At 39.3% G+C, this 24,786-nt stretch overlaps 2 protein-coding genes across 9 annotated transcripts in view; one reads left to right on the top strand and one right to left on the bottom strand.

Annotated features, from left to right (window-relative positions):
• THADA (THADA armadillo repeat containing) overlaps window positions 1-24,786 on the bottom strand; it is a 286,708-nt gene that overhangs the window by 88,702 nt on the left and 173,220 nt on the right. The window lies entirely within an intron of this gene.
• On the top strand, window positions 1,027-22,803 carry LOC116668964 (40S ribosomal protein S25-like). Of its 6 annotated transcripts, none has more exons than XM_032497414.1 (4): window positions 1,027-1,032; window positions 13,449-13,461; window positions 15,594-15,600; window positions 22,334-22,803. In XM_032497414.1, exon 4 carries the CDS (start codon window positions 22,362-22,364, stop codon window positions 22,737-22,739), a length of 378 nt encoding a protein of 125 aa, XP_032353305.1. In that variant the 5' UTR covers window positions 1,027-1,032; window positions 13,449-13,461; window positions 15,594-15,600; window positions 22,334-22,361; the 3' UTR covers window positions 22,740-22,803. The 6 variants fall into 6 exon arrangements, with proteins under 6 accessions (XP_032353305.1, XP_032353308.1, XP_032353306.1 ...); XM_032497417.1 differs by having other exon boundaries at window positions 22,340-22,803; XM_032497415.1 differs by lacking the exon at window positions 15,594-15,600 and adding an exon at window positions 16,920-16,923.

Raw genomic sequence — 24,786 nt, forward strand, 5'->3', positions numbered from 1 at the left:
CTGGACAGTGATGTTTGTAAACGATTAAGACTTTTTAGATCTTTGCTGAGATGCCAGGAACGGAGGCAGCAATGTGAACACAGCCCACTTTCTTACTCTTACATGACATTATATATTAGAATTAGGCAGAGAAAGACAAATCCTACTGTATCTCTCAAGCTGCCTATATTTAGAACAAAGGCTACAATTCAGCAAACATGCACAGGCTGTGTGCGTGTGTACATGTGCGTGTGTGTTAGCATGCACACGTAGATGTGTCCTGGAGTCACTCAGTGATGACATCAACAGGGCCTTTGTGAGAAGTAGAAACCTGCATCAGAGAAGGGAAGTGGACAAGGGCGTAAATGAGATCCTCTGACCCTAGCTAGTGTCAAGGAAAAAGACACATGTCAGAGAAATCCTTCTGTTTATCTAAATCAAGAGGAGGAGGAGCATGGAGCAAAGCAAGTACAGATAAACACAGCCAGAACTTTGAAAGTCTATTTTTTTTAAACTTTTTTTTTATTGAGTTATGGTCATTTTACAATGTTGTGTCAAATTCCAGTGCAGAGCACAATTTTTCAGTTATACATGAACATACATGTATTCATTGTCACATTTTTTTTCGCTGTGAGCTACCACAAGATCTTGTATATATTTCTCTGTGCTATACAGTATAATCTTGTTTACCTATTCTGCATATGCCTGTCAGTATCTACAAATTTTGAAATCCCAGTCTGTCCCTTCCCACTCCCTGCCCCCTTGGCAACCACAAGTTTGTATTCTATGTCTGTGAGTCTGTTTCTGTTTTGTATTTATATTCTTTTTTTTTTTTTTTAGATTCCATGTATGAGCGATCTCATATGGTATTTTTCTTTCTCTTTCTGGCTTACTTCACTTAGAATGACATTCTCCAGGGACATCCATGTTGCTGCAAATGGCGTTACGTTGTTTTTTTTATGGCTGAATAGTATTCCATTGTATAAATATACCACATCTTCTTTATCGAGTTGAAAGTCTATTTTAATCATCGGTTTGCTTTCTTTCCCTACTGTAGCCTTTATCGGAGCTGATTCTTCCTAAGCAACATGATTCAACTTTTTCTTTTCTTTCTCTGCTGTCAATGAGGGGCATCACTGAGAGTTAAATATGGAAGGATGTTATGAGAAAAAGCAAGAGGCTAACTAAAAGAGATCCAGTGCCGACAGATCCTAAATGGGTATAAGCTGGCAGGTGTTCCCAGGTCAGAGATCTACTGTACGCTGAGCACCTTTTCTTTAGAGTCAAAATAAATTATGATTACTTTATTACATGTAACTGCCACTTAAAATTTTTTTTCCTAAACAGAAGTAATCGTGTAGGAGAAGGCACACAAGTCCCAATGGATGTGGAGACTGAAAAAGCTTTCTCTAATAATGGATCTGTTATTTCAGAAGCAACAGATCAAATATCACTCCTTCACCACACCCCCACAGGGACCCAAACCGCCCGTCGTGAGGTCTGGAGAAATGGGTCTGGCTGGGGCTTCTGTTCTTCTGTGGTGACTGCCAGAGCGAAAAAATCACCTCCCTCTGCCGAATCCCCACCATCCTGAAAGAGTTGGCAAAGTCACTGGGCCTTGCTTTACTTTCCTCCACAGCTGCACAAAACCAACCACCAGGGCTTTTCATGGTGTCACAGGATTGTAATTAATCAGCAGACACCAGCAAAATACAGGACTCTGGAATTTACTTGTAAAGAAAGCTGTGAGATTTTCAAACGTCTCTCATTTAGAAGTAATCACTTCAAAAATAACTCCTGATGGATGTTTAAACTTAGTCCTATATTTGCTCACCTTACTTGGCAAAAACAAGGCTGTTTTTGAAACGCTTGGTAACTCTGGTTTATGAACATTGGCCTACAGGTCCATCAATTCTGTCACCTTGGGCACAAACCAGACAACAATTGTGATTCTGGTTATTCAGCAGGAACGGAGTGATCTATTTACACGGGACAAATGGAGGGGGAGGTACACTTATAAGAACCCTGGTGGAAATAATCATTTAGGAGAGAGGGCAATAGATGTGAAAGACAGGGTCAGAGATGTCAAGGAAAACAGGGAGCAGGGGAGGAGAGGGAGGAGAGAGGACAGAGGGAGGGGAGAGGAAAGAAAAGTCTTGTAAGCAAATGTCTGAAGCAGGTTATTACGTTTGAGATAAATTTTTCATTTAAGATAATTGATGAGAATATCTGAATACATGACTACTCTCAGATGACGTTTAGTGTTGGGTTTAAGTCCCTCAAGAAAAGTGAGGTCATCCCTTGCGTGAAGTCCAGAAGGGAGGCCAGGCCCCTGGAACTCGAGTCCAAGGTCAGGTCCAGGAGCTCCAGGTAGCTGCGAGGAAGGATCACTGATCCATCAGCTCTGGAAGGATGGCAGGGGCGAGGCAACTCCTCCTCTTTCCCCAGCTTTCCTAAAGTCGCGGTCCAGAAGAACTTTTGGGCAAAGAGTGTGGTCAAGCCCAGGCCTGGGATAATTTGGAAACAGACTATAATACAGGTTTGCACTGAACCAAACACAGAGAAACCGAAGCCGCCAAGGCTGAGGATGATGACTAAATGAATGCACGGGAGAACTCTGAGCAGCTCAGTGTCACTTTAGGCGTCCCAAATTGGCAACAGGATTCAAGCACTCAGTCCCTAAGTATTTATTAAACAACTATTATTACCAGGCACTGCCTTAGGGGCTGCAGTGGAGAACAAATAGAATCCCTGCTTTCCTGCGGCTTACAGTCTAGTCGTGGACAAACAAACCCCTGACTCTGCCTGGCGGGGATTTATGACCTGCACGACAGCATTGCCATCACTTTGCTCTCATGCTTGACCTCACCCTCCACCAGGTCCAGCGCATAGCAGGAATTCAACGAGCATTTGCTGAACTGATGTCAATATTTGGTGCCTCTTCCTACATTAACTCTTCCTTTAGGACACACCCCCATGGGTTTGGTGAGCTGCTGCATGTGCTCCTCACTCCAGTGGATTCCTCATCCAGAGGGGAGAGCGGGGAGGCTAGATTAGTAGGAAGAATGCAGCTTTGTGAGAGGGAGTGGGAGGAGCACAGGCTTTGGAGCCAGGCGGACTTGTGTGGAAACCCAGTTACTGGCTGTGGGGCTTTGGGCAACTTGTTAACCCCAGTTTCCCCACAGTAAAGAGTGCAATAATATCCATCTATCTGACAGGACTCTAGAGAGATTTCAAAGGACATATACAGCATTTGGCACACACTAGGCACCTGATCAAAATGTGAGTTCTCTTCCTTTTCCTTTTTCTGTCTCCTCCCTCCTTTTCAGCCCCCATTCCAAAAATAAACAGTCAGAGAAGGCTTTGCAGAAAGAGTGATATTCATATTTGGCCTTCAAGAGAATCTTGCCAGAATCGGGGGAAGAATATGCAAGCAGAGAAAACTGAATTATTAAAAAGTGTTAAAGAATCCAATACTGGTATTGCTAACAAAGAAAAGTGAACCTTAATGTAAATTATGGACTTCAGTTAATAACAATGTGTCAATACTGCTTCATTCATTTTACCAAACATACCCCTCTAATGCACAATTTTTTTAAACTTTTTTTTTTAACAGGAGTACTGGGAATTGAACCCAGGACCTCGTGCATGCTAAGCACACGCTCTACCACTGAGCTATACTCTCTTCTAAATGCACAATATTAATAATAGGAGAAAACTGGGGCGAGGGGGTAGAGAAGAGAGGAATATATGGGAACTCTTTGTACTACCTGCTCATTTTTCTGTAAATCCAAAATTGTTCTAAAAAAAAATACCCATTTAGTGAAAGAAAAACATTGGGATGACTCAGGAGACAGCAAATAGCTGCGAGTTAACAAGAGCATAGTCAGGGTGTGTGCAGGACGGCAGGAGATACAGCTGGGGAGAAGGTCAGGTCAGATGGAGAAGGATCTTAAAGGAGCATCAAGGAATGTGTACTCTGTTCTGTACACGGTCAAGACCTCTTCAGAAACAGCACTTATGTGATCAGATCTGGAATTCGGAAAGAAAAGGCCAGGGGCAGGGTGGAGGCTGGACTAGAAGGGGCAGAGTGAGTGAGACCACTGCCGGTCTAGACAAAAGGTGCCGAGGCTTGAAACCAGAGCCCGAAAACCAAGAGGTACCCATGGACCGAAAGTGGCAGCAGATGTTTCATTTGGCCTACACCGTGTTTTTAAATCGTCACTTATGAATTGGGAGATTTCATGTCAAAATCATCCTAATGTCTAAACTCCTCTCAAAGTCAGAAGAGCTGACGATCATGGGCCTACTCTCCTGCAGGGCCTCAGTCACCTGGCTGGGGCTACCCCTGAGAGAGGTGCACACTCTGGCTCACCACCGTCCCCGCTGCTGCCTATCACTCACTGCCACTAAGTCAATGTCATTTATCACTGCTTTTTTTTTTTAACTTACGGAGAATTGAGAGGAAAATGAAATCTACATCAAGTCTGAAAAGAGGATGGACCGAGAGGGCCACGTGTTTATACCCATCCCTGTGTTCACTTACCTGCCTGGCCTAGGCAGGACTCTGATTTTGTGGACACCCCCCCCCCGCCACCCCAATCGAAACTATGGCAGCAGTGTAACGGAGAGGAACAGAGAGGGACAGATACATTTGAGAGATGTTTTGGAGGCTGAAGAAGCAGGATTTGGCAACTGCTTTAGACATGCAGTTGAGGGTCAGTAAAGAGAACTTAACGCAGGAAGCTGGTGATTGAGGGCCACGCTGCAAGGCAGGAATCAAAAGAAAATGCGGCAGTTTGGGGAATGAGGGAGGGAGAGTTAGTGAGTTTGGTCAGGACTATCCGTGTGAGGCTTGCTCTGGTTAGGATAATTTATCTTGCAAATCAGGAATTCTTTTGAGAGTGAAAAAGAGCTCTATTAATAATCACACTGGGACAGACTGAGACAGTTGGTGACCTCGCTACAGCAGGCCCCTTGGGGAAAGGTTAGAGTGGACTTAGAGGTGCATGAATTCAGCAAAAGAACGCTTTATTGACTCAAGATAGTTGTGACCGGTAAATTACCTACAAATTAAAAAAAAAATTGTGACCCGGTCAGAAAGAGACAAAAAGCACACACAAAACAACCAAGTGCAAACCAACAGCATCACCCATGACTCTCACAGGCCTGGGATTGCCCAGGCCTGGGTACTCACGCCCTCCCCCGCGGAGGGAGTGTCAGGAAGCAGCTAGATTGGGCTGGGACTTCTTACCACTGAGATGCCAGCCTTAATGAAACTCCTGGAGGATCGAAGAAAAGTCTGGAGAACAGTCACCCTCTGTCCACCCCCATCCCCACTCGAAACACAGAGAGACTGAGGGGAGCCCCTGAGCATCTGTGTAAAGCATGAGTTCCATTCTGGCAGCTTTGAATCTTAAAAGCGACTTGGCAGAGCAAATGTAATGCTCTTTGAATAAATGCCACAGGCCTAAAAAGAGTCATGAGGCAGATCCCTGAAAAAACCTGCACTGCTCCAATAAAATATGTCTGGTTTACGCGGCTGGGCTACAATAGTGACTTGTGTTAGACAAGATGAAGATGATATATGGCTGTTTGGGAATGCAACACTGAGATGGGTTTTCCTCTTCACCAAGCATGGCTTCCAGGCAATTTTCCCCCCTTATAAAATCAACAGCAGCTGAGCTCCAGAAACCAGCAGGATCCAGCAATAACAGGACCCGGCTAGGCAGGCCATGAAAACGGACAACTCCGGTGAGAAAAGGGATGTTCATTTCAGAGGTCAGATATAAATGAGGTGAATGTATCGTAATCACGAATAATCCCCAACTCGAAAGATCACCAAATCTATCCCCGTCTGCAACTATATTTCCTTAAAACTCAAGTCTGATCTTTTGTAGCGTGCAGACTGGGGGTGAAGACTTCTGCCCCTATCACATTCAGCCAAGTATAAAATTTCGGCATCTGCTGGTTGGTCTCCTAGCCTTCTCCCCGCGCTGCTCCAACCCCCACAGCTAAGTCAGAGCCACATTTTTCCAAGCTCAGTGTTTACACAGGATTTTATTTCGGCTGGTAAAACATCTGTATTTTTTCAGGGACTTAAATAAATGATCTATGCCGGGAATGTACAGTATAGGGTGATGTCAGGCCCCCATTTCTTCTCGACTCACTGGGCAGAACAGGCAAACATTGTTTCAGCCCGTAGATGGGAATGTGAATATTTATCCTGTCGACTTAATTCATACAAACAGAACTAAAGGCAGGCAGGCAGAAGTATTTTATGGCTTTAAGGCAGACTGGAGGGGGTGGGGTGGTGAGAAGAGGATGGCTGAAGAAGGAATCTAAACTTTCTAAATTACAGAAACATGCCTAATCATGTAACTGCTGGGAAACGGATACAGCAGAAATTATTTAAAAGGGGGATTGTGTTCATCTGTACGTGTGTGTGTGTGTGTGTGTGTGTGTGTGTGTGTGTGTGTGTGTGTTGCGGCGGGGGGACGAGGGAGTTGGGAAAGTGAGAGAGAGGAGTTCTCTAATTTATATGCCATTTCTAGTCAATGGTTTAGGATTTAATTTTCTGCTTCAGGCATATTAATCTTCTCAACTAAAACACAGGCTCCGGAGGAGCATCCTTCTTGCCTCTGACTTCCATGGCGCAGAGCACAGTGCTTGATGGGTACACGCACCTGCCTGCATCATCTGTACAGAGAGCTCAACATACTCATCTTTGTTACCAGCCTTCGAGGGTCACTGTGTGGACTGGAGGCATGACCCTGGGATACTGCTCATCCCTACAAGAAAGAGCTTAGTGGGCATGTGCCACCCATGGCTACCTTCCAATCTGACACCACGTTGGAGGGCAGGCAAGGAAATGGTTACTCCCCCAAACCTCACTCTGTTTATTAGATGAGAACAGATCCTCAGAAAGGTCTTGGTAAATTCCCAAAAGGTGACTCTAGCTGTGTTGCGTTGCTGCTGCTAGGAAAAGGATGCTAACTACAAAATGTGATTACTTCCTAGCGGACTCTGGCTTGGGCAGTAGGGCATGGATCTCTTTAAGGACTAAAATGTACAAAAACACAAAGACTGCAGGAACTGGAAATTCACTTTGCGTCTCAAATGAGTCCCCTCCTTTCTAGTAACATTCCCACTGTTCTAGCTCAGGAACCAAAAGACTTTACACCCAGATGATGAAAACAATTTAACTGACTGGTCTCTGCCTCCAAAACTTATTTCACACATGGCTGCAGAAAACTTTCCCTAAACTCAAGCCCTGATTGTATCACTGCCAAATTCAAAATCCTTTAAAGATTTCCAAAGTCTCAAAATAATTTGGTGGGCACTGAAGACTCAATCTACCTTTGTGGTTTCACCCCCTACTTCATGCACCTATTATGTGACCACAAGGGATGATCTCCCATTTCTGACAATGCTTTTCTGTCCAGGATGTTCTTTCCATTTCTACCCCCACACTCTCCAGCTCTGCCTATTGAAATTTCGTTCATACTGTAAGGTCCAGCTTAAACACCACCTCCTCCATAAAACATTCCTTAACTTTCATCGACCACCTCCCCTCCCCACCCTAAGACTTTCCTTACTCAGTGCTCAGCAGTTTACTTCGTTTGATTTCTTTTTCTTTCTTTTTTTAATGTTTTAAATCTTGTCATCATGGTTATCAATCTACAATTTCCTTTTCCTGGAGTATAGCTCATTGAAGAAAAGGACTGTGTCCTGTTCTCCACAGCCCCTAGACTCCAGGGATATACAGCTTTGTCTGGCAGAAAGAGAGACTCAGCCAACAGAGCATTTATTGATTTGGAATTCCACCATGCCCCCTTGCCGGGGGTGGCAGGAATAGAACCTGTATTTGCAGCAGCAGCTGGGGTGCAAAAGCCACCTGTCTAAACTCTCTGCATACTCTCTGGTTGGGGGGAAATACACAGTAGTAATAAGACAGTGAGTATACATTTGTTTTGGGTCATCTCTGGCCTCGTGCTGTAAATTTTATAATGCAGTTAGGAGTCCCGAAACCCAGACAAAGCGTCAAGGGTCCTGAGTTGTTGCGTGAGGGCAAAGCTTAGAAAGTGATGTCAAAGGCAGTCAATCTTAATCCAACATACAAACAAAGCCTTGATTATAAAGAATTAACAATTTACAAAACACTGATGTAATTCCTCTTCTAACTAAAGAGTTTCCTTCTAGCTTTAGAATGCAGACACATTTCTGAAAAGCTATGTATAACATTTTTCAAATTATAAATTATGTATTTGCAAAATAAATCCCAGTCTAAAATCTTTAGAAGCTTTATTGTACTTGTTAATTTATCTTTTCTACATACCTGGATCCTCAAACTACGGAGTTTCCTTAAAGACAATACTGAGAGATCAATAAGGAACTCTCTGATGCAGCAAAACTCATTAATGAAAAATAAAACAGATAATTTGTTCAGTCAAGACAGTTAATTTTAAAGCAATACAAAAGGAGGGAAATTGGTGGTGGTATTAATGAAAATTAGTCATGAATCACTCATTGTTGAAGCTGAGTGGTGGGTATATGGGATTCATTGTATTATTCTGCCTACATTTGTGTTTACATTTTTTATAATAAAAGTTAAAAAAAGGTTTAGAGAGGGAGAGAAGGGAAAGAGAAAATGTATGTAAAATGAATGTAAAAAAAAAGATGTATTAATAACATTAACTGGACATAAGAGCTGAAATCTTCTGTATAGCAAAAATTACTAAGAATATTCAAAAGTACAAGCAAACCAGGGCTAAAATATTGGCTAATTCCCCCAAGGAACAAAGCTCTTGCAAATTAATAACAAAAATGAAAATAATTGAATGAAATACGGCAGGGAGTTAGAAATTTTCTCCATTCATAGCACCCTTAGCACCTCAATAATCTTTTCATGGTGCCTGTAGGCTAAAAGAAATACCTAACAGTTCCATTTATTAAGTAGTTAGGTCCAAACAACCTAATAAGTATTTTTGCCCTAACAACTTAGGAACTGTTTGAAAAAATAATACACATAAGTTGAAAGAAAAAATATTTTTATTTCATTCTTTAATAACCACAATTACTTACTAATGGGATGTGTGTGCCTGTTGGATACTTCATAACTTCCCAAGCCTTGGAATTGCTGGACTCCACCACCCTCATTCCTGTTCCACATTGATTTTCTCATGGTACTAGCTCTTTATTACAGCAACTAGCGAATACTCAACTTTGCAAAGACATATAGCATCATCAAAAGGAATGCAGTGTGAGCTAATGTTGATCACTGTAAATTACTTTAAGCGAGTGGTTCACATAGTATCTCACAGATGGCAAGTGTCACCGTCCTTCTCCCCCAATTTAAAATATCCCACAGTGCTTTGGCACACACTTTGGGAACTGCAAATGTTTAGGAAAGAATATAAACAAATAATTCACAGATGAAACACAAATATCCAATAAACATACGAAGACATGTTTAATTTCATTAATGTTTAAGGAAGGGCAATTAAAACAATGAATTTTAAAAGGAGAAAAACCCATTAATCTGTAGAGAATTGTTTTTTAAAGGGTAGGATGCAACTAATATTTAAGTAAGGAAACTGACATTCTCATTCATCATTGGTGGGAGTAGAAATTGTTAGACGCTTTTTGGGGGTAACTAGCAGGGCCATGTCCTTGCACATACGATGTAATTCTATACAAATGTTTTCCCCGGATGTTAGACAAAGCAGCAACTTAGAAGTGTAGCAGTTGCTATTAAAATGGAAAACATGTACTTCCTTCAATTTTGCAATACCCACTTCTAGGAATTTATCTCACAGAAACACTTACAGATGTGGGACAAAAATACAGATGCCCAAGAATGATCATAAGCAGTACTTACTATAACAGGAAAATTTAGAAACAACCAATACAGGACCAGTTGAAAAACTATGGGATATTCCTACAAGTATCTTATCATATATAGCCGAGCTATACACTTATTCAAAAATAATGTTGTAGATACACACGGACTGACATGAAAATATCTCTAAGACATACTGATAAGTGAAAAAGCAAGCTGCAATAATAGCATGATCCCATTTTTATTGATGCCAAATTATTAACAGTTGGGGTGGGATTGTTACATTCAATGTTGCATGTTTCTGTAACTCTGAAAGTTTTATGGTAAGGATATATTATTTTTTCAAACTTTTTCTTGAAAACTTTTTATTGAAATAATTACAGCTGACCCTTGAACAATGCAGGTTTGAACAGTGAGGGTCCAAGTATATGTGGATACTTTTCAGTAGTAAATACAACAGTACCACACAGTCTGTGGTTGGTTGAGGAATCCGAGGATACAAAGGAACCTTGGATACAGAGGGTCAACTATAAGTGATCTGTGGATTACCTCGCATTGTTCAAAGGTCAAGTGTATAGCCTCATAACAAGTTGTCAAAACAGAGTTGTACCTTTCACTCAGTTCTCCCCAGTTGTGACATCTTATGTAACTGTGGGACTAGATCAAAAGCAGAAAACCAACACAGTCACATTACTATTAACCTGACTACATACCATATTCAGTTGTTGTCATATTTTATGTGCAATCATTTGTGTGTGTGTTTGGGGCAGGGAGAGGCAGTTTTATCCCCATGTATGGACTTGTGCAACCACCACCACAATCAAGATACAGACTGTCTTACCATCGTAAAGGAAGAGAGCATTATTTATGGACTCAGAAACAATAAAAGCAAAATAATATTCTCTTTATCCTGCATTCCCTAACTCTAAACTCAGTATGAAAATTCACATACTAATTACTGGGACAGGTGGCTGTGTGGTATTTTTTGCCTAGAGATAGAAATCAAAGAAAAAGAACTCGTCAATGCATCAAAGAGAAGATGTTACAACTTTCCCAAGGCCCCTCCTGGTCTCCTCCTTTGACTTTTCAGATCTGTGCCCAAAGTGGGTGGAAGAGCAGGTCGGGGGAGAGACCCACTGAAGGGAGAGAAGGCTGGCCACAAGGGAGGTGGGAGGGCTTGCTGGAGAGGGCACTGCAGGGATATCTCCAGAGTCGTCTTCAGCAAACAAAGCCAGAGGAAATGCAGAGTTACATTAATTTGCATTTCCCAGACTTTAGAGAAGCTGTAAAATTTGCCTTATAAAAAGAGTTTGACACACAGAAAAGTGTCCGACTTTCAGCATCTGGTCTTCAGGCTAGTAATGCACATTTTTCCCAACTGCCCAGTGAGGGGGTTTGGGGCAAAAGTCCCCTGCAAACCTGGGTCTGGGCTGGAGCCAGGCTCAGGAATCTGCTGGCTTCCAGTGCACTGTGGTAACAGAGACTCCCCTTTCTGAAAAATGAAGATGGAAGGACTTTTTTTTTTGACTCTTTGTGTTGCAGCTTATTTCAAAGGTCATCAAAGTAAACAAAAGGGAAAGACTGTGAATCTTTATAAGTCAAAAAGTGACAACTGTTTATAAAGCAACTGTTTATATTTTCACATGGAGGAAGGAAAAAAAATGATTCCTCTAAGCTCCCAGGAATGGAGATTTGGGTGGTTTCTCCCTCCCCGCCTCCCGAGTTTGTTTGTTCGTTTGCCATTCAACACCTCCAGCAGCGAAGTCCAGAAACATCTGCTGCATCCATTTTATGTGGAATTAGAAAGGTCCGCTGGATGGCTGGGATTTGTGAAATAAACCAGGCAGTGTCTTAAGAAGCAAAAGCCTCTGCAGCACTGATTGATAACTGTGCCTTCCACCACCCTGCTGAGGACGTGGAATGCCCGGGGTCCCACAAGCAAGCTGCAGTAAGGTCTCCCATTCCCCAGCCTGGTTTCCCTGAGGGCACTTTGTTCAGAGAAGAGTGATTCCGGGAGGTCTAACTGAAGCCAGGGGTCCGTGAAACCAATCTTGATCAGCCTCCTCTAATCCCTGAGAGTGATCAAAAAACCCTTTCCACTTACGAGTTTTCTTGGTCGAGCTGACAGTGAACTCTGGACAATCAATATGGATGAGCTTCTAACTAGATTTTATTATGTTATTAGACATATTCCAAAATAATGAGACTAGATGGAATTACAATAATCATCTAAAAGGTATTTTTTTTTACATGGGATGCTGTGTGTATTAATCAAGGTGTGATGCCTAGTCTGTTATAAAGATTTCATATTATTTCTACTTAATCCATTAAGCCTCAGCTCATCAGCTCCTTCTGTGAAGTTCTCCCTGACAATTCTAGGTTGTGGCAATCTTTCCATCCTCTCGTCCCATAGTATTTATTATCTGAACCACTCATTTGGCACCTAAGATATGTTGCCTTGATTGCTATTTATCTTTTTATGTAAACCACGTCTTTTTATCTCCTACAGAGCCTTACTGGAATGCAAAAGTTTGTTGATTTGATTTTAAATTTAAGGCAATTACCATGTGGGCTGAGATAAACAGTACTTCCAAGGCAATAGTTAACTCAGTAGTGAAAGTAAACATCAAGACTGCTTGCGAATGGGCCCCCGCTTACAAAGTAAGATGACCAATGAATGCAAGCCCTTGAGACGTGAGTACGTTTGTGGTCTGGGTCCTTGGCCTGCTCTTCCTAGCCCACTAACAAGTCATGTTGTCTACATGAATTCATCACCCCCCAAACTCATCTTGAGGAAACTCATAATCTACCCTCTAAGCCTAATTCAACTCAAACACTGGTGCCTCTATGAAACCACTCTCTGGGGAACTGCTAGGTTTATTTGTTGAATAAATGGCTGAAAGAAACAATGACTCTCAGGGTAACCATCCATAGTCCATTTTGACCTGCCCTCTTCCACTATATTGCTGGAAGGCTATGAGGATCAGGTTTAGGAAAATTCTAAGAAAAGTTGTTACGGATTTTTCCCCATAAGCAAGCCCTCCCAGCCAAACACTGGGACTGATTCCAACAAGATAACAGGACACTTCTCCCGGTGCCAACTGGATTTACACCACAAACTTTAGTCTTTAGACCAGTGGTTCTAAACCAGGGTGATTTAACCTCCAGGAGGCATTTGGCAATATCTAGAAACACTTTTGGTTATCACAATGAAAGAAGGTGCTACTGGCATCTAGCAGGTAGAGGCCAGAGATGCTGCTAAACAGTCTACAATGCACAGGACAGCCCCCTCAAACAAAGAATTATCTGACCCAGAATGTCACAGTGCTGAGGTGGAGAACCACTGGCCTACCCAGTTGGGGACCTTGGGAAAATTATTTAACCTCTCTGAGCCTTAATTTCTTCATCTATAAAATGGAGCTAATAATATAATTCATCTCATGAGGGTATTGTGAAGTCTAAAAGATAACTGATGGGGAAAGAACTTTGCAATTACTATTTAAGAAATTAGTAATCCTTATTAATAGAAGGCGTGCCCCATGTGTGATTTCAGCTCTGCCTTGCATTTGGACGCATCCCTTGGTATTGGTGTAGAAAGACCCCCCTCACCTTCATCTCTTTGGCATAGCGATGCTCTCCTGGTTTTGTGCTATTTAGGTAGCTTTTGTTACTCCTCTGTGGTACCTGCTCATGTTCTTTTCCTGGCAGTTGTTTTTCCTTGGCCACTGGACTTCTGCCTGTTGCGGGATTGTTTCTTAGCCATGCTTCTCTTATTGGTCTCTAATAATTTTCCCAGAAACTGTGCTCTCTAAGTAATCATCTTACTATATGGCTCATAACAATGACCAAGTGTATAGCAAGGAGAAATTCATGATTATCCCTCAGGGGCTTTGAAAAGTGGAAGTATAGTACTTATTACCAAGTTTGCCTTTTTTGTCATAAGGTAAACTTTCTGCATTGGTGATTTACATCTAAGGGTGAGTTGTGCCATTCAGTGTGTCAGAAGACCAATCTGATGACCCTTGAAGATATTAGCTCTATTAGTTATGACACTTGAGTTTTACCCTGATGTTCTTTCCAACAGAACACGCTTCATAAATTCACATATCCAGAGGTTCAACTCTCCAATCCTGTTTTCCTGCCTCAGAGAGGCAAACACTTTAAAACTAAGCTAAGTAAGCACATTCTTATTTTCCTAAGTATTTCCTGAATGACCCAAATCAGGTTAACTCTTTAACAAATACTTTAGCTTCCACTCAGGTCATTTCCCAGGTGAATGTGGCCATTTTGCTTTCATTTTATTCAAAGGAAGCAAAGCATCTCTCACATGGATGTCTATCTCACAAAATGGGTATCTGGATATTTTATATAGCGAAGCCTTATGGTCTTATATTGTAGTCTTATTTGAAAGGTGTGTTCATATACATGCATGTATTTAAAATTCGATAGATTCTTGATTTTCAGAAACAGACAATATAGTAGTTAGTCTCAATCTTCTTGAATTTAATGGTGAACTCTTAGTAGAATGAATCATGTCTCCATAACCGGCAGAACCATAGCTGTCATGAAAAAGGAGTTTACTCAGAAACCTCTGGAGTAGCCAGAGGAGGAAGAGGGAGGTTTCTCACCTGATCCAGTGGGATGCCTTACTTTGGAGATTAGTGGTCATTCTGCCATTGTGAAGAACAAATGGAAAGGCAGGGCTCAATTTAGCATTGTGAGAAGGTGAACAAGGCACTCACCAACAGGGGAATCTTGGTTCATAAGCTTGTAGACTAGGGGCTTTTACTCTTATGGAAATAACACACAGACCCTGAGGATGGGAGAGCAGTCTTTCATCAAGGGGATTCACTTCCCTAGTGTTACTTAAATAGGCTTTTTCTGTAATGTAACAGACTCAAAGGCCCAGCAGAACTACTAAAACTGACTTCTCCTAACTCAAATGTGTTAGTTTAAAGCAAGGTTTTTCAACCTCAGCATGTCTTTAAAAGGTCCTTCTGCCCTATATAGAGATCAAAATGAAGGGGGCAAGAGTAAAAGCAGAGAGTACTTGTCCAAGCAAAAGATGAGGGTGGCTTGGACAAGAACAGTTGTGTAGAGCTTGAGAGTAGAGAAGCAGATGATACTGGTGGATTAGACACCAAGCTAAAGAAAAGGTAGGAACCAAAATTTGATTGCCAGTTTCCCTCTTGGGTGAATGGTAGTTTCATTTACTGAGAATGTGAAGGTCAGTGGAGGACCCAGTTTGTGGCCAGGCCAGGGTTTGGAGTAGAGTTTGTATTTCCTCAGATGGGAAGGCATCATCTCCTGGTCCACCAGGGGTGAAAAGGAGAAAAGATAGTACCTACTTCCTAGGAGTTTATGATTGTTTTGAAGAGTCAGCATACAAGTACAATACAGCCTCATCCTCAGTGGGAGCAGGGTCCAAAGCCAATGACTGGGGTGAACACTGTACACAGAGAAAATTACCCTGAATCACATTCAGCACGGTCACAGACACCAAAGACAGTACATTTCCAACTCACATCTCATTGTTCACTCCGGGGCACATGCTCACTGGGAGAAAAGGCAATGCTATTTAATAGGCAACTTGTAAATAGTTTTCCTCTATCTTTATTTCTTAACTTGGCACAGATTAAGCAAGCTAATGAGTTCTACACAATTCTACTAAAGACAAAATAAAGTCAATTTCACTTAAAAGTAAAATACCAACCAATGAGATTTACTATCTAGCAAACTCTATACAAATGAATAGGGATTCAGTTAATGAAAGATCTAAGGTGGGATAAAGGAGAGGCTCACTTTCTGTAGAATATGGAGTTTTAATTAGGAAAAAGTTACAGATAAAGAGACCATGGTGGATTTGGAATTGCATACATATAATTGATAGTTACTCTCTATGACCACCTGGGTCTTATTTCTCAGATCTCTTTCTTTTCAGTGAAAAACTAGGAGAGTCTATAGGACTGGGGTATGAAGGTGGGTAGAGAGGGGAGGTATCCACAACACAATGAAGGAATACAAATGAGCAAACATAAGTTTATGCACAATACTTCTTAATGTTGGAGGCAAATAAGGCCAAGAGACAAACCATTAAGTTTGTCAATGAAGTTACTGTCTAGCTAAAACAAGAAATTAAGTTTCCCTACATTTCTATGAAAAAAGTATTGCAGTTCCTCAAAAAATTAAAAATAGAATTACCATAAGATTCAGCAATTCTACTTTTGGATATATATTTAAAAGAATTGAAAGGAGGGTCCCAAAAAGGTATTTGTATACCTATTTCACAGCAGCATGATTCACAACAGCCAAAAGGTGGAAGCAACCCAAGTGTCCACCGACAGATGAATGGACAAACAAATGTGGCGTGTACATACAATGGAATATTATTCAGCCATAAAAGGAAGGACATTCTGACATATGGGTGAAACTTGAGGACATTATACAAAGAGAAATAAGCCAGTTACAAAAAGACAAAAAGAGTATGATTTCACTTAAATGAGGTATCAAGAGTACTCAAACTCATAAAACCAGAAAGTAGAATGGTGGTTGCCAGGGGTTGGGGGGAAGGGAGAAATAGAGCATCATTTAATGGATATAAATTTTCAATTTTGCAAGTTCTGGAGCTTGATCAACAACATGTGAATATACTTAACACTACTGAACTGAACACAAAAATGGTTGAGATAGTAAATTTTACATGTACTTTATCACAATGAAAAATTTTTTTTTAAAGATTCCCTACATTCAAGTCACCAACATTCAATATTATAATATTGTATTCAGTATCATTCCTGGGACATGTTTTAAATTCTCTGATTACAGAGTTCCTCATCTATTAAAAAGTCTTGTGGGTGAACTATACATTTACTTTAATGTACCAACTAGTATTGTGAGCCTGCATTAATTAGATGTTAATTAGATGCTCTTAGAACATGATTTTGATTTCTTTTAATCCTTAAAAAAATTAGCATCAGGTGCTAATTAAAAATAGCCAAGTCTATCATTAGAGGCAAGCTATAAGATGGTACCAACTGTAGGGAAAGGGACAATTCTCAAGTGACACTGAGAAACTGGAACATACAAGCAGACAGTAGAGATCTGTTTTACTGCTCTCCTAGTGTCCACTGCTTTTCCAGTCTCTACTACAACAGAGGAGGGGAAAAAAAAACCATCACAGGCTAAATTCTTAGACAAAGGTTAATTTTTTTTTTAAACTTTCTCCATTGCAGATTATTTTTAAAAGTATTATGCTTCCAGAGAAGAGGTGGTTGAGACTATTATTATGATCAATATGTCAACTAAGAGTCATCTTTGGGAGGTACAAAAGTTAGCTTTATATCATACACTTGTGCTGAACCATCAGCTCTCCATACAACATCTACTTTCTCTTTGCTCACAGCTAAAAACCCTCAACATTTTCATACCTTTTCATTATCACCATTCCACACCACTTTTTAAAATTAGTTGATAACTTTTTTCATTTACCCATGTGAAATCTGTTCAAAATTTCACAAACTCATCAACTCAACTTCAAGAGAGTCCTTTTCTGCTCTTTTCCATCCTCCAAACACTTATCCAGTCTAACACTGTAGGTCAGAAAACCTATTGGCTCTAATTCTCTTACTTCCTTTTCAAGCTCACTAGCTATAGCAAACACACCTCTTTCAATACCTCTAGGTCTCCAGCTGTAAAACTGAAATAATATAACCAGCCTCCCATCTATCGCCCTGGATGAGGACCAAGGGTTTATGTGCACTGCTGACCTCCTTGATTCTTATAAGATGTGTCACGCACAATTATTATTATCTCTGCCCTGCTTTCCCACAACTCTTGCTTCATGCCTCTTGATCTTGACCACAAAACATTGTGTTACTAAACAGCTCACTCAGTCTCTTGCTTCCTCCACTCCTGCCTTTGGGCAGTCTTTCCAGCTACCCTTTAAACTTGGAAGAGTCTCCCCTTGCATCTGCCAAGCTGCTATTTCAAATGCTTCCTCCTTACTCATGTCTGCCTGACTGCTCTCCACATGAATGACCAAGAGCACCCTTCCTAGACTGGAACAAGTTTGGGTAGAAAATAAGTGATAAAACGCAATCCAGAACACTTTTTGCCCATTAAATCTTTGAGCTGAGAAATTTTAAGATTTTCTTATTGCTCTTCATGGTCCTTTAACCTCAACAGCAAATTACCTAGTGATATACAATATCCATCACCTGGGGGGATAAATCTCTGTTATCTCAGACCTGACATTAGCATCACTTGTCTCTTTCATTAACTCAATTTTTGTATATTGAATCCCTCTCTTCCACTGTTAACCCAATGTTTTCCAAACTTGCCTGATTTTAAGGATCACCTACATCACACACGAAAAAGGCAGATTCTGGGGTCCTACTTCAGATCTACACAATCAAAATCTTCAGGACAAAAATTTGGGGTCCTGTATTTTAAACAGTGCCCCAGGTAACTTTTGTGACAAGGAAACATCTGACAGCCTATTAATCTTCCTGTTTTTGTCAGTGTCCTAACAACCAGAGATCTGAAGACATACAGCTAGATGCCCTGAGTTATTTAGGGTTTAGTCATGAAGATTCTACCTACTTCATCCACGCTGATAATCTGACTTAAAATTAATGTTACGTGATTTGGCACTCTGATTTTTCTGTTGCAGTCAAACTGCAAGATTCTGATGGTGAATTTATACTGCTTTATATCCACCCAGTGCTTAATTACCACAATACTGAACATTTAATTGGAACTCAATTTAAACCTCACTGAATGATGGGTAAATGTACGACCCAACTTAAAAACAACCCTGAAACTCCATGTCTTAAAGCCTATTTGAGTAACACTGAATCCTTCTCTCATTATCAGGTTAATGAGAATGAAAATTTAGGGTTTGAGTTGGCCTGAAAGAAGAAGGCAATTATTCAGTGATTTGGCCAGATTTCTAGAAACAATTGTTAGGCCTTGTCTAACTGCCTAGATTTCTCATAATAGAGTCAACTTCCTTTCATCCCTCAAGGATTACTGCTTTGACCCTGTGTTCTTTCCACCGTCATGCTGGGGAGAGCTCAGAGTTAATGATTTGCATCTGATAGTGCATGATAAAAATTCAAGTAGCAGGCCTGCTTTCAGGCAAGGACACACAAGAACACTTTTCAGAAACGGACAGAAGTTTCATGCTGAACACTGCAAATGTTCAAAGATGCTTATTTTAAAACATACTTGCAAAACATGAAGACTATTCTAGATTAAAATAGAAATGAATTATATCAAGTAGAAAAGAAACTAGGACCCTTTCTAGAAGTGAAAGAACACCACTTACGTAACATCCAGAAAAATAAAGCTGAGCAAAAAATAGGAAGCCAATTTATTCAAGAAGTTAATACCTGAAAACAAAAGTTTCCATGTGGGTATACCATAGCTATGCTCAATATTACATTTTTCAAAAGGGTAAACCCACTGTCTGTTAAACAAAAAGCTTCAAATGTAAACAATGAATGGTCCACATGATGAGATTCATCCCTGAAACTGAACAGATTTCTAAAATCAATGCCTAGACCAGGCTATTTATAAACTCCAATTCCCATCAACCTTAGCACGATGTCAACTAACAATAACAAGTTAATGTTTCCCAGCAATCATCTTCACTGTGCCATTTAATTGCCAGTACTCAGGCCAAGGTAAACTCAACAGGAACAAAAGAGCTAACATCACAATCAGAGAACAAGATTAATGAATATTGCATTTCTGCTTTGAAGTGAATTCTGCAAATCATGCCCGTAGCATACTCCTTTTCAGCCACTGGATTTTATTGTGATTTGAAGGTAGAGTTTTAAAATATTCTCCCTGTTTTTAATTAACCACAAGCTTCAGTCCTTGGAGAACTTTTTCAGATAAGGAACATCCTCTCCATAGCATTATAAAGTATGTAACTCCCCAAATTATCAAACACAATTCCTAAACCCTGACCACCAATCTTAATTAAAGTTTTTTAAAAATTTAAATACAACTTAAAAGCATGGAATCTGAAGTTTACAGCTTGATGAATTTTTATATATGTCTAAGTACATAGCTTTTATTTATTATAATTCAACAAATGATTCTATTATGTAAGATTATTTATAAGTCATCGCATTTGTTCTAAAAAGTACATTATAACATCCTTTTGCACTGGTGGTTAAATGGTAGAATTCTCACCTCCCACACTGACTTAGATGTTAACAGTAGATACCAATCGTTCATAATATAGCAAATAGCAGCCTTCACTTTTTGTGGGAGGAAGGATGAACCTTCAGAAGTAATTTGCCTCGTTATATTAAAAAATATTTGGTAAGAAAATGCTCTTATAAAAATAAAGACATAAGAAGAAAAACAAAAATGTGCATCTTTTGCTGCAAGGGAAAAGATCACTGACTAATTTTCAAACTCTGATTCTTTTGTTAACTCACCCCTGAACACATCAACTCCTCAGTAAACAAAATGAATTAAATCTTTACAGTTTCTCCAGCTAAAACTGTTTTACTGTCTATGGACCAAATCACTTCAGTCTGTTTCCCAAACCTCTATAAATAATTTGGCCACTTAATTGCTAAGAAGGTCCACTATCATTTCCCTTTTCTGGTTTGTTAAGAAATCACTTCTCATTTTAGCAGCTATGTTTATGCACTAACTTTTCCCATTGTTTAAATATCTACCACCCAAGCCAGTGATGGATTATAAAACCCAGGCCCAGGATATACAATTCATCCCGGATTTCTGATGGTTGAGATAACTCGTTGGTAGGTGTTGAGTTTTTTGTCACCACTCATCCAAACACATTCTTCCATCTTTTAACTGCCTGTTGTCACTCCCTTATAATATAAAGTTCTTCCTTGGTAGGCTATGATGAAGCCGTGCTCTGCTAAACAAATGTGTACATATCAGGAACAAATATCTAAGAAACAGCAACACTTCCTAGGTACAAAATCATTGGGAAAAGACCAATCTGAGTGTCCGAGAAATCTTTTTAAACAGAAGTTTTAAAGAGATATTGGTCTGTTTTTAAAAATGGTCAGTAACATAAACTATACTAAAATAAATGACTGTCAAATAGCATTTCTGTTAAGCTGATCCTGAATAAATTCAAAAGATTCATTTGCAATGAATATTCATGGAGGAAGGTAAATTTGTGTGCAGTCTTAATGTCAGAATTACAAATTACAAAAACAAAACTCTAAAATAGTAAAATTCAAAGTAATGAGATTTCTTTAATCTAGAAAAATCTCACTCTTTTTAATGAACAAAGTGAGAGTTGATGTGGCCATTAAACCTGATGTTCTGAGGTCAGGAGTTTCTGGCCACTCTGAGAATTTTGTATTGCAGGGTGTGAGGATTCTCAAATCTCCACAGAATCACTACAGCTGACAGAGGGGAGTTTTCTACAACACAAGTTTTCTCATTCTGCTCTGCAGCATCCCTATGTTTCATGTCACCAAAAGTAAATGAATGGGCCATCGAAACTGAATCTCAAAGTGTTCGCAGGAAGTTCAACCTCCAATGTGGTACAAGTAAAAACATTTGTCTAACAAGTGTTTAAAATCTCCACCAGATTACTCCAGAAATACTTATTTCTCATGCTGCTAATAGGAAAACACAGAGGAACAGAAGAAAACAATATCACACCCTTTGGATTATTAAAAAACAGCATTAATCTATTTCATTCTTTCAATAAACCTTTATTGAGAGTTTCCGGTCAAATACTATGGGAGTGTATAAAATAATCACGACATATTCACATGGTTACTTAAAGTACAATATACACTGCATAGATTATATTATAAATGGTGATTCAATGATTAAAACAAAAAGTCCAGTATTTTCAGTTTCTCTATGAAAACTTTGAACTTTACAGGACTATAAAGGTAGCACCTTTATAATATATTAACTTTCACATATACTAGCCTCTTTTCTGGTTTCTCTATTTTGTCCTCTGATCTTTCTAATGATGAGTTATAAGTAACATAATTTTTATTCATGTATAATGACTATAAATATTAATATATCTTTATATTGTATTTTAGGATTTGATATGGTAAGTTATACAGCTATTGACCTTCCTTTCTAAAAAAATGTTCTAGACACAAAAGCCCTTAATAAAATGTTAGCAAATCAAATCTAGTAATTAATAAAGAGGATAATACATAAGAAGAAATGGGGTTTATCTTGGCAATGCAAGTTGGTTCAATATCAATGTAATTCATCATATGAATATATTAAAAAAGAAAAACATCAGATTATGTCAATAGATGCAGTAAAAGCAACTGATGAAATTCAACACCTGTTCATGATAAAAATTCTCCATAAACTAGAAACAGAAGGGAAATTCCTCAACTTGATAAAGTGATTCTGGAAAAAAAACCCTGTAGCTAACATCATATGTATTAATGAGAGGCTGAACACTTTCCTCCTATGGTTGGGAAATTAAGAATGTTCTTTCTCTTTTTGTCCGACATCCTAGTGAGGCGGCAGTGGTAGCAGCTGCTCTTACAGCTTTGCTATGCTGCCCAAGGATGACAAAAAGAAGAAAGATGCCAGAAAGTCAGCCAAGAAAGACAAAGACCCGGTGAACAAATCTAGGGGCAAGGCCAAAAAGAAGAAGTGGTCCAAAGGCAAAGTTCAGGACAAGCTCAATAACCTAGTCTTGTTTGACAAAGCAACATATGACAAATTTTGTAACGAAGTCCCAAACCATAAGCTTATAACCCCAGCTGTCATCTCTCATAGACTGAAGAGCCATGGTTCCCTGGCCAGGGCAGCCCTTCAGGATCTCCTTAGTAAAGGACTTATTAAGCTAGTTTCAAAGCACAGAGCTCAAGTAATTTACACCAGGAACACCAAGGGTGGAAATGACCCAGCTGCTGGTGAAGATGTGTGAACAGTTTCCACCAACTATACATTTTGAAAAATAAAATTTTATTAAATCAAAAAAAGAAAAAAAAGTCCATTCTCAGTACTCCTATTTCATTTTACACTAGAGGTTTTAGCCAGTGCAGTAAGGCAAGGCAAGGCAATAAAAGGCATACCAATTGGAAAGAGAGAAAACTGTCTTATTCATAGATGACATGATTATCTACCTATGTAGTAAAATTCTAAAAAATCTATTTTTAAAAGATGTAAGAACTAGTAAGTTTATTAGCAAACTCTCAGAATATGAGAGTCATAAAAATTAACTATAGTCCCTAAAGACTAGCAATGAACACTTGGACTTTTTTAACTTAAAGAACATTATCATTTCTAATGGTACTAAAACATGAAATATCTTGGGAAAAACTCTAACAAAATCTGTATAAGATTCATCATGTGTATGCCTGTATTCAGCAATTTTTTTTTTCCTGTAAAGGGCCAGAGAGTAAATATAATAGACTTTCTGGGTCATGTGGTAACTACTCAACTCTGGCATTATACTCTAAAAGCAGCCATAGAAAATATGTAAACAAATGAGCATGACTGTGTCCCAGTGACACTTTATTTACAAAATATGGGGCAGGATAGATTTGGCCCATAGATTATAGTTTGCCAACCCCTAGTCTAGACGAATAAACTTAGTACATCTCCTTGTTTACTACTGATTAAAATTCCCAGACTCAGTGAAGGTACTTGTGAATTTGTAGGCTTTTGCAGGGGTAGAGACACAAATAATTTCTGTCCAGCAGAACAAATAAATTCAAAGGTCTACAACCTGTTGGACATTAATGAGTTAAGTAATACCTGTTACACATATCCATTTTATACTTGCCTGATAGTGATGATTTTATCTTTATGAAAATTATACTTTAACTTTGGGGTCAATTATACTTTAAATTTGGGGTCAATTTGCCCCCAAATTGCTCTAAAGATTTAATGCAATCCTAATCAAAAAATATTGTCTATTATTTTACTATTTATTCTTTCACACAAATTTATTTTTTTATTTTACATTTTTATTGAGTAATAGTCATTTTATAATGTTGTGTCAAATTCTAATGTAGAGCACAATTTTTCAGTTATACATGAACATATATATATTCATTGTCACATTTTTTTTTTTGCTGTAAGATATCACAAGATCTTGTATATATTTCCCCGTGCTATACAGTATAATCTTGTTTATCTATTCTATATTTTAAAATTCCAGTCTGTCCCTTTCCATCCCCCACCCCCGTGGCAATCACAAGTTTGTATTCTATGTCTATGAGTCTGTTTCTGTTTTATATTTCTTTTTTTTTTTTTTTTTTTGGTTCCTCATATGAGTGATCTCATATGGTATTTTTCTTTCTCTTTCTGGCTTACTTCACTTAGAATGACATTCTCCAGGAACATCCATGTTGCTGCAAATGGCGTTATGTTGTCAGTTTTTGTGGCTGAATAGTATTCCATCGTATAAATATACCACTTCTTCATCCAGTCATCTGTGGATGGACATCTAGGCTGTTTCCATGTCTTTGCTATTGTAAATAGTGGTGCTATGAACACTGGGGTGCAGGTGTCATTTTGAAGTAGGGTTCCTTCTGGATATATGCCCAGGAGTGGGATTCCTGGGTCATATGGTAAGTCTATTCCTAGTCTTTTCAGGAATCTCCATACTGTTTTCCACAGTGGCTTTCCTTGCTTCCCTCTCCCACTCTTAATGATTTAGATGTCTTCTTTTACAATTTTGTGTTTATTCTTTTTGTAATTCATGGCAGTTATCTCCTTTCCAGTTATGAGTTTCTCATTTTTGTAGCATCCCTGCTTCTTTTCTATTTAGAGTAGACCTGTGAATATTTCTTTTAGCATGGGTTTAGTGTTGCTAAACTCTTTGAGATTTTGCTTGTCTGTGAGGTTCCTTATCTCTCCTTCTACTCTAAAGGATACCCTTGCTGGATAGAGTATCCTAGGCTGCATCTTTTTTTCATTCAGGACTTTGAATATATCTTGCCACTCCCTTCTGGCCTGTACGGTTT

The sequence above is a fragment of the Camelus ferus genome, chromosome 15, assembly GCF_009834535.1.
Source record: "Camelus ferus isolate YT-003-E chromosome 15, BCGSAC_Cfer_1.0, whole genome shotgun sequence".
Classification (NCBI taxonomy): Eukaryota; Metazoa; Chordata; class Mammalia; order Artiodactyla; family Camelidae; genus Camelus; species Camelus ferus.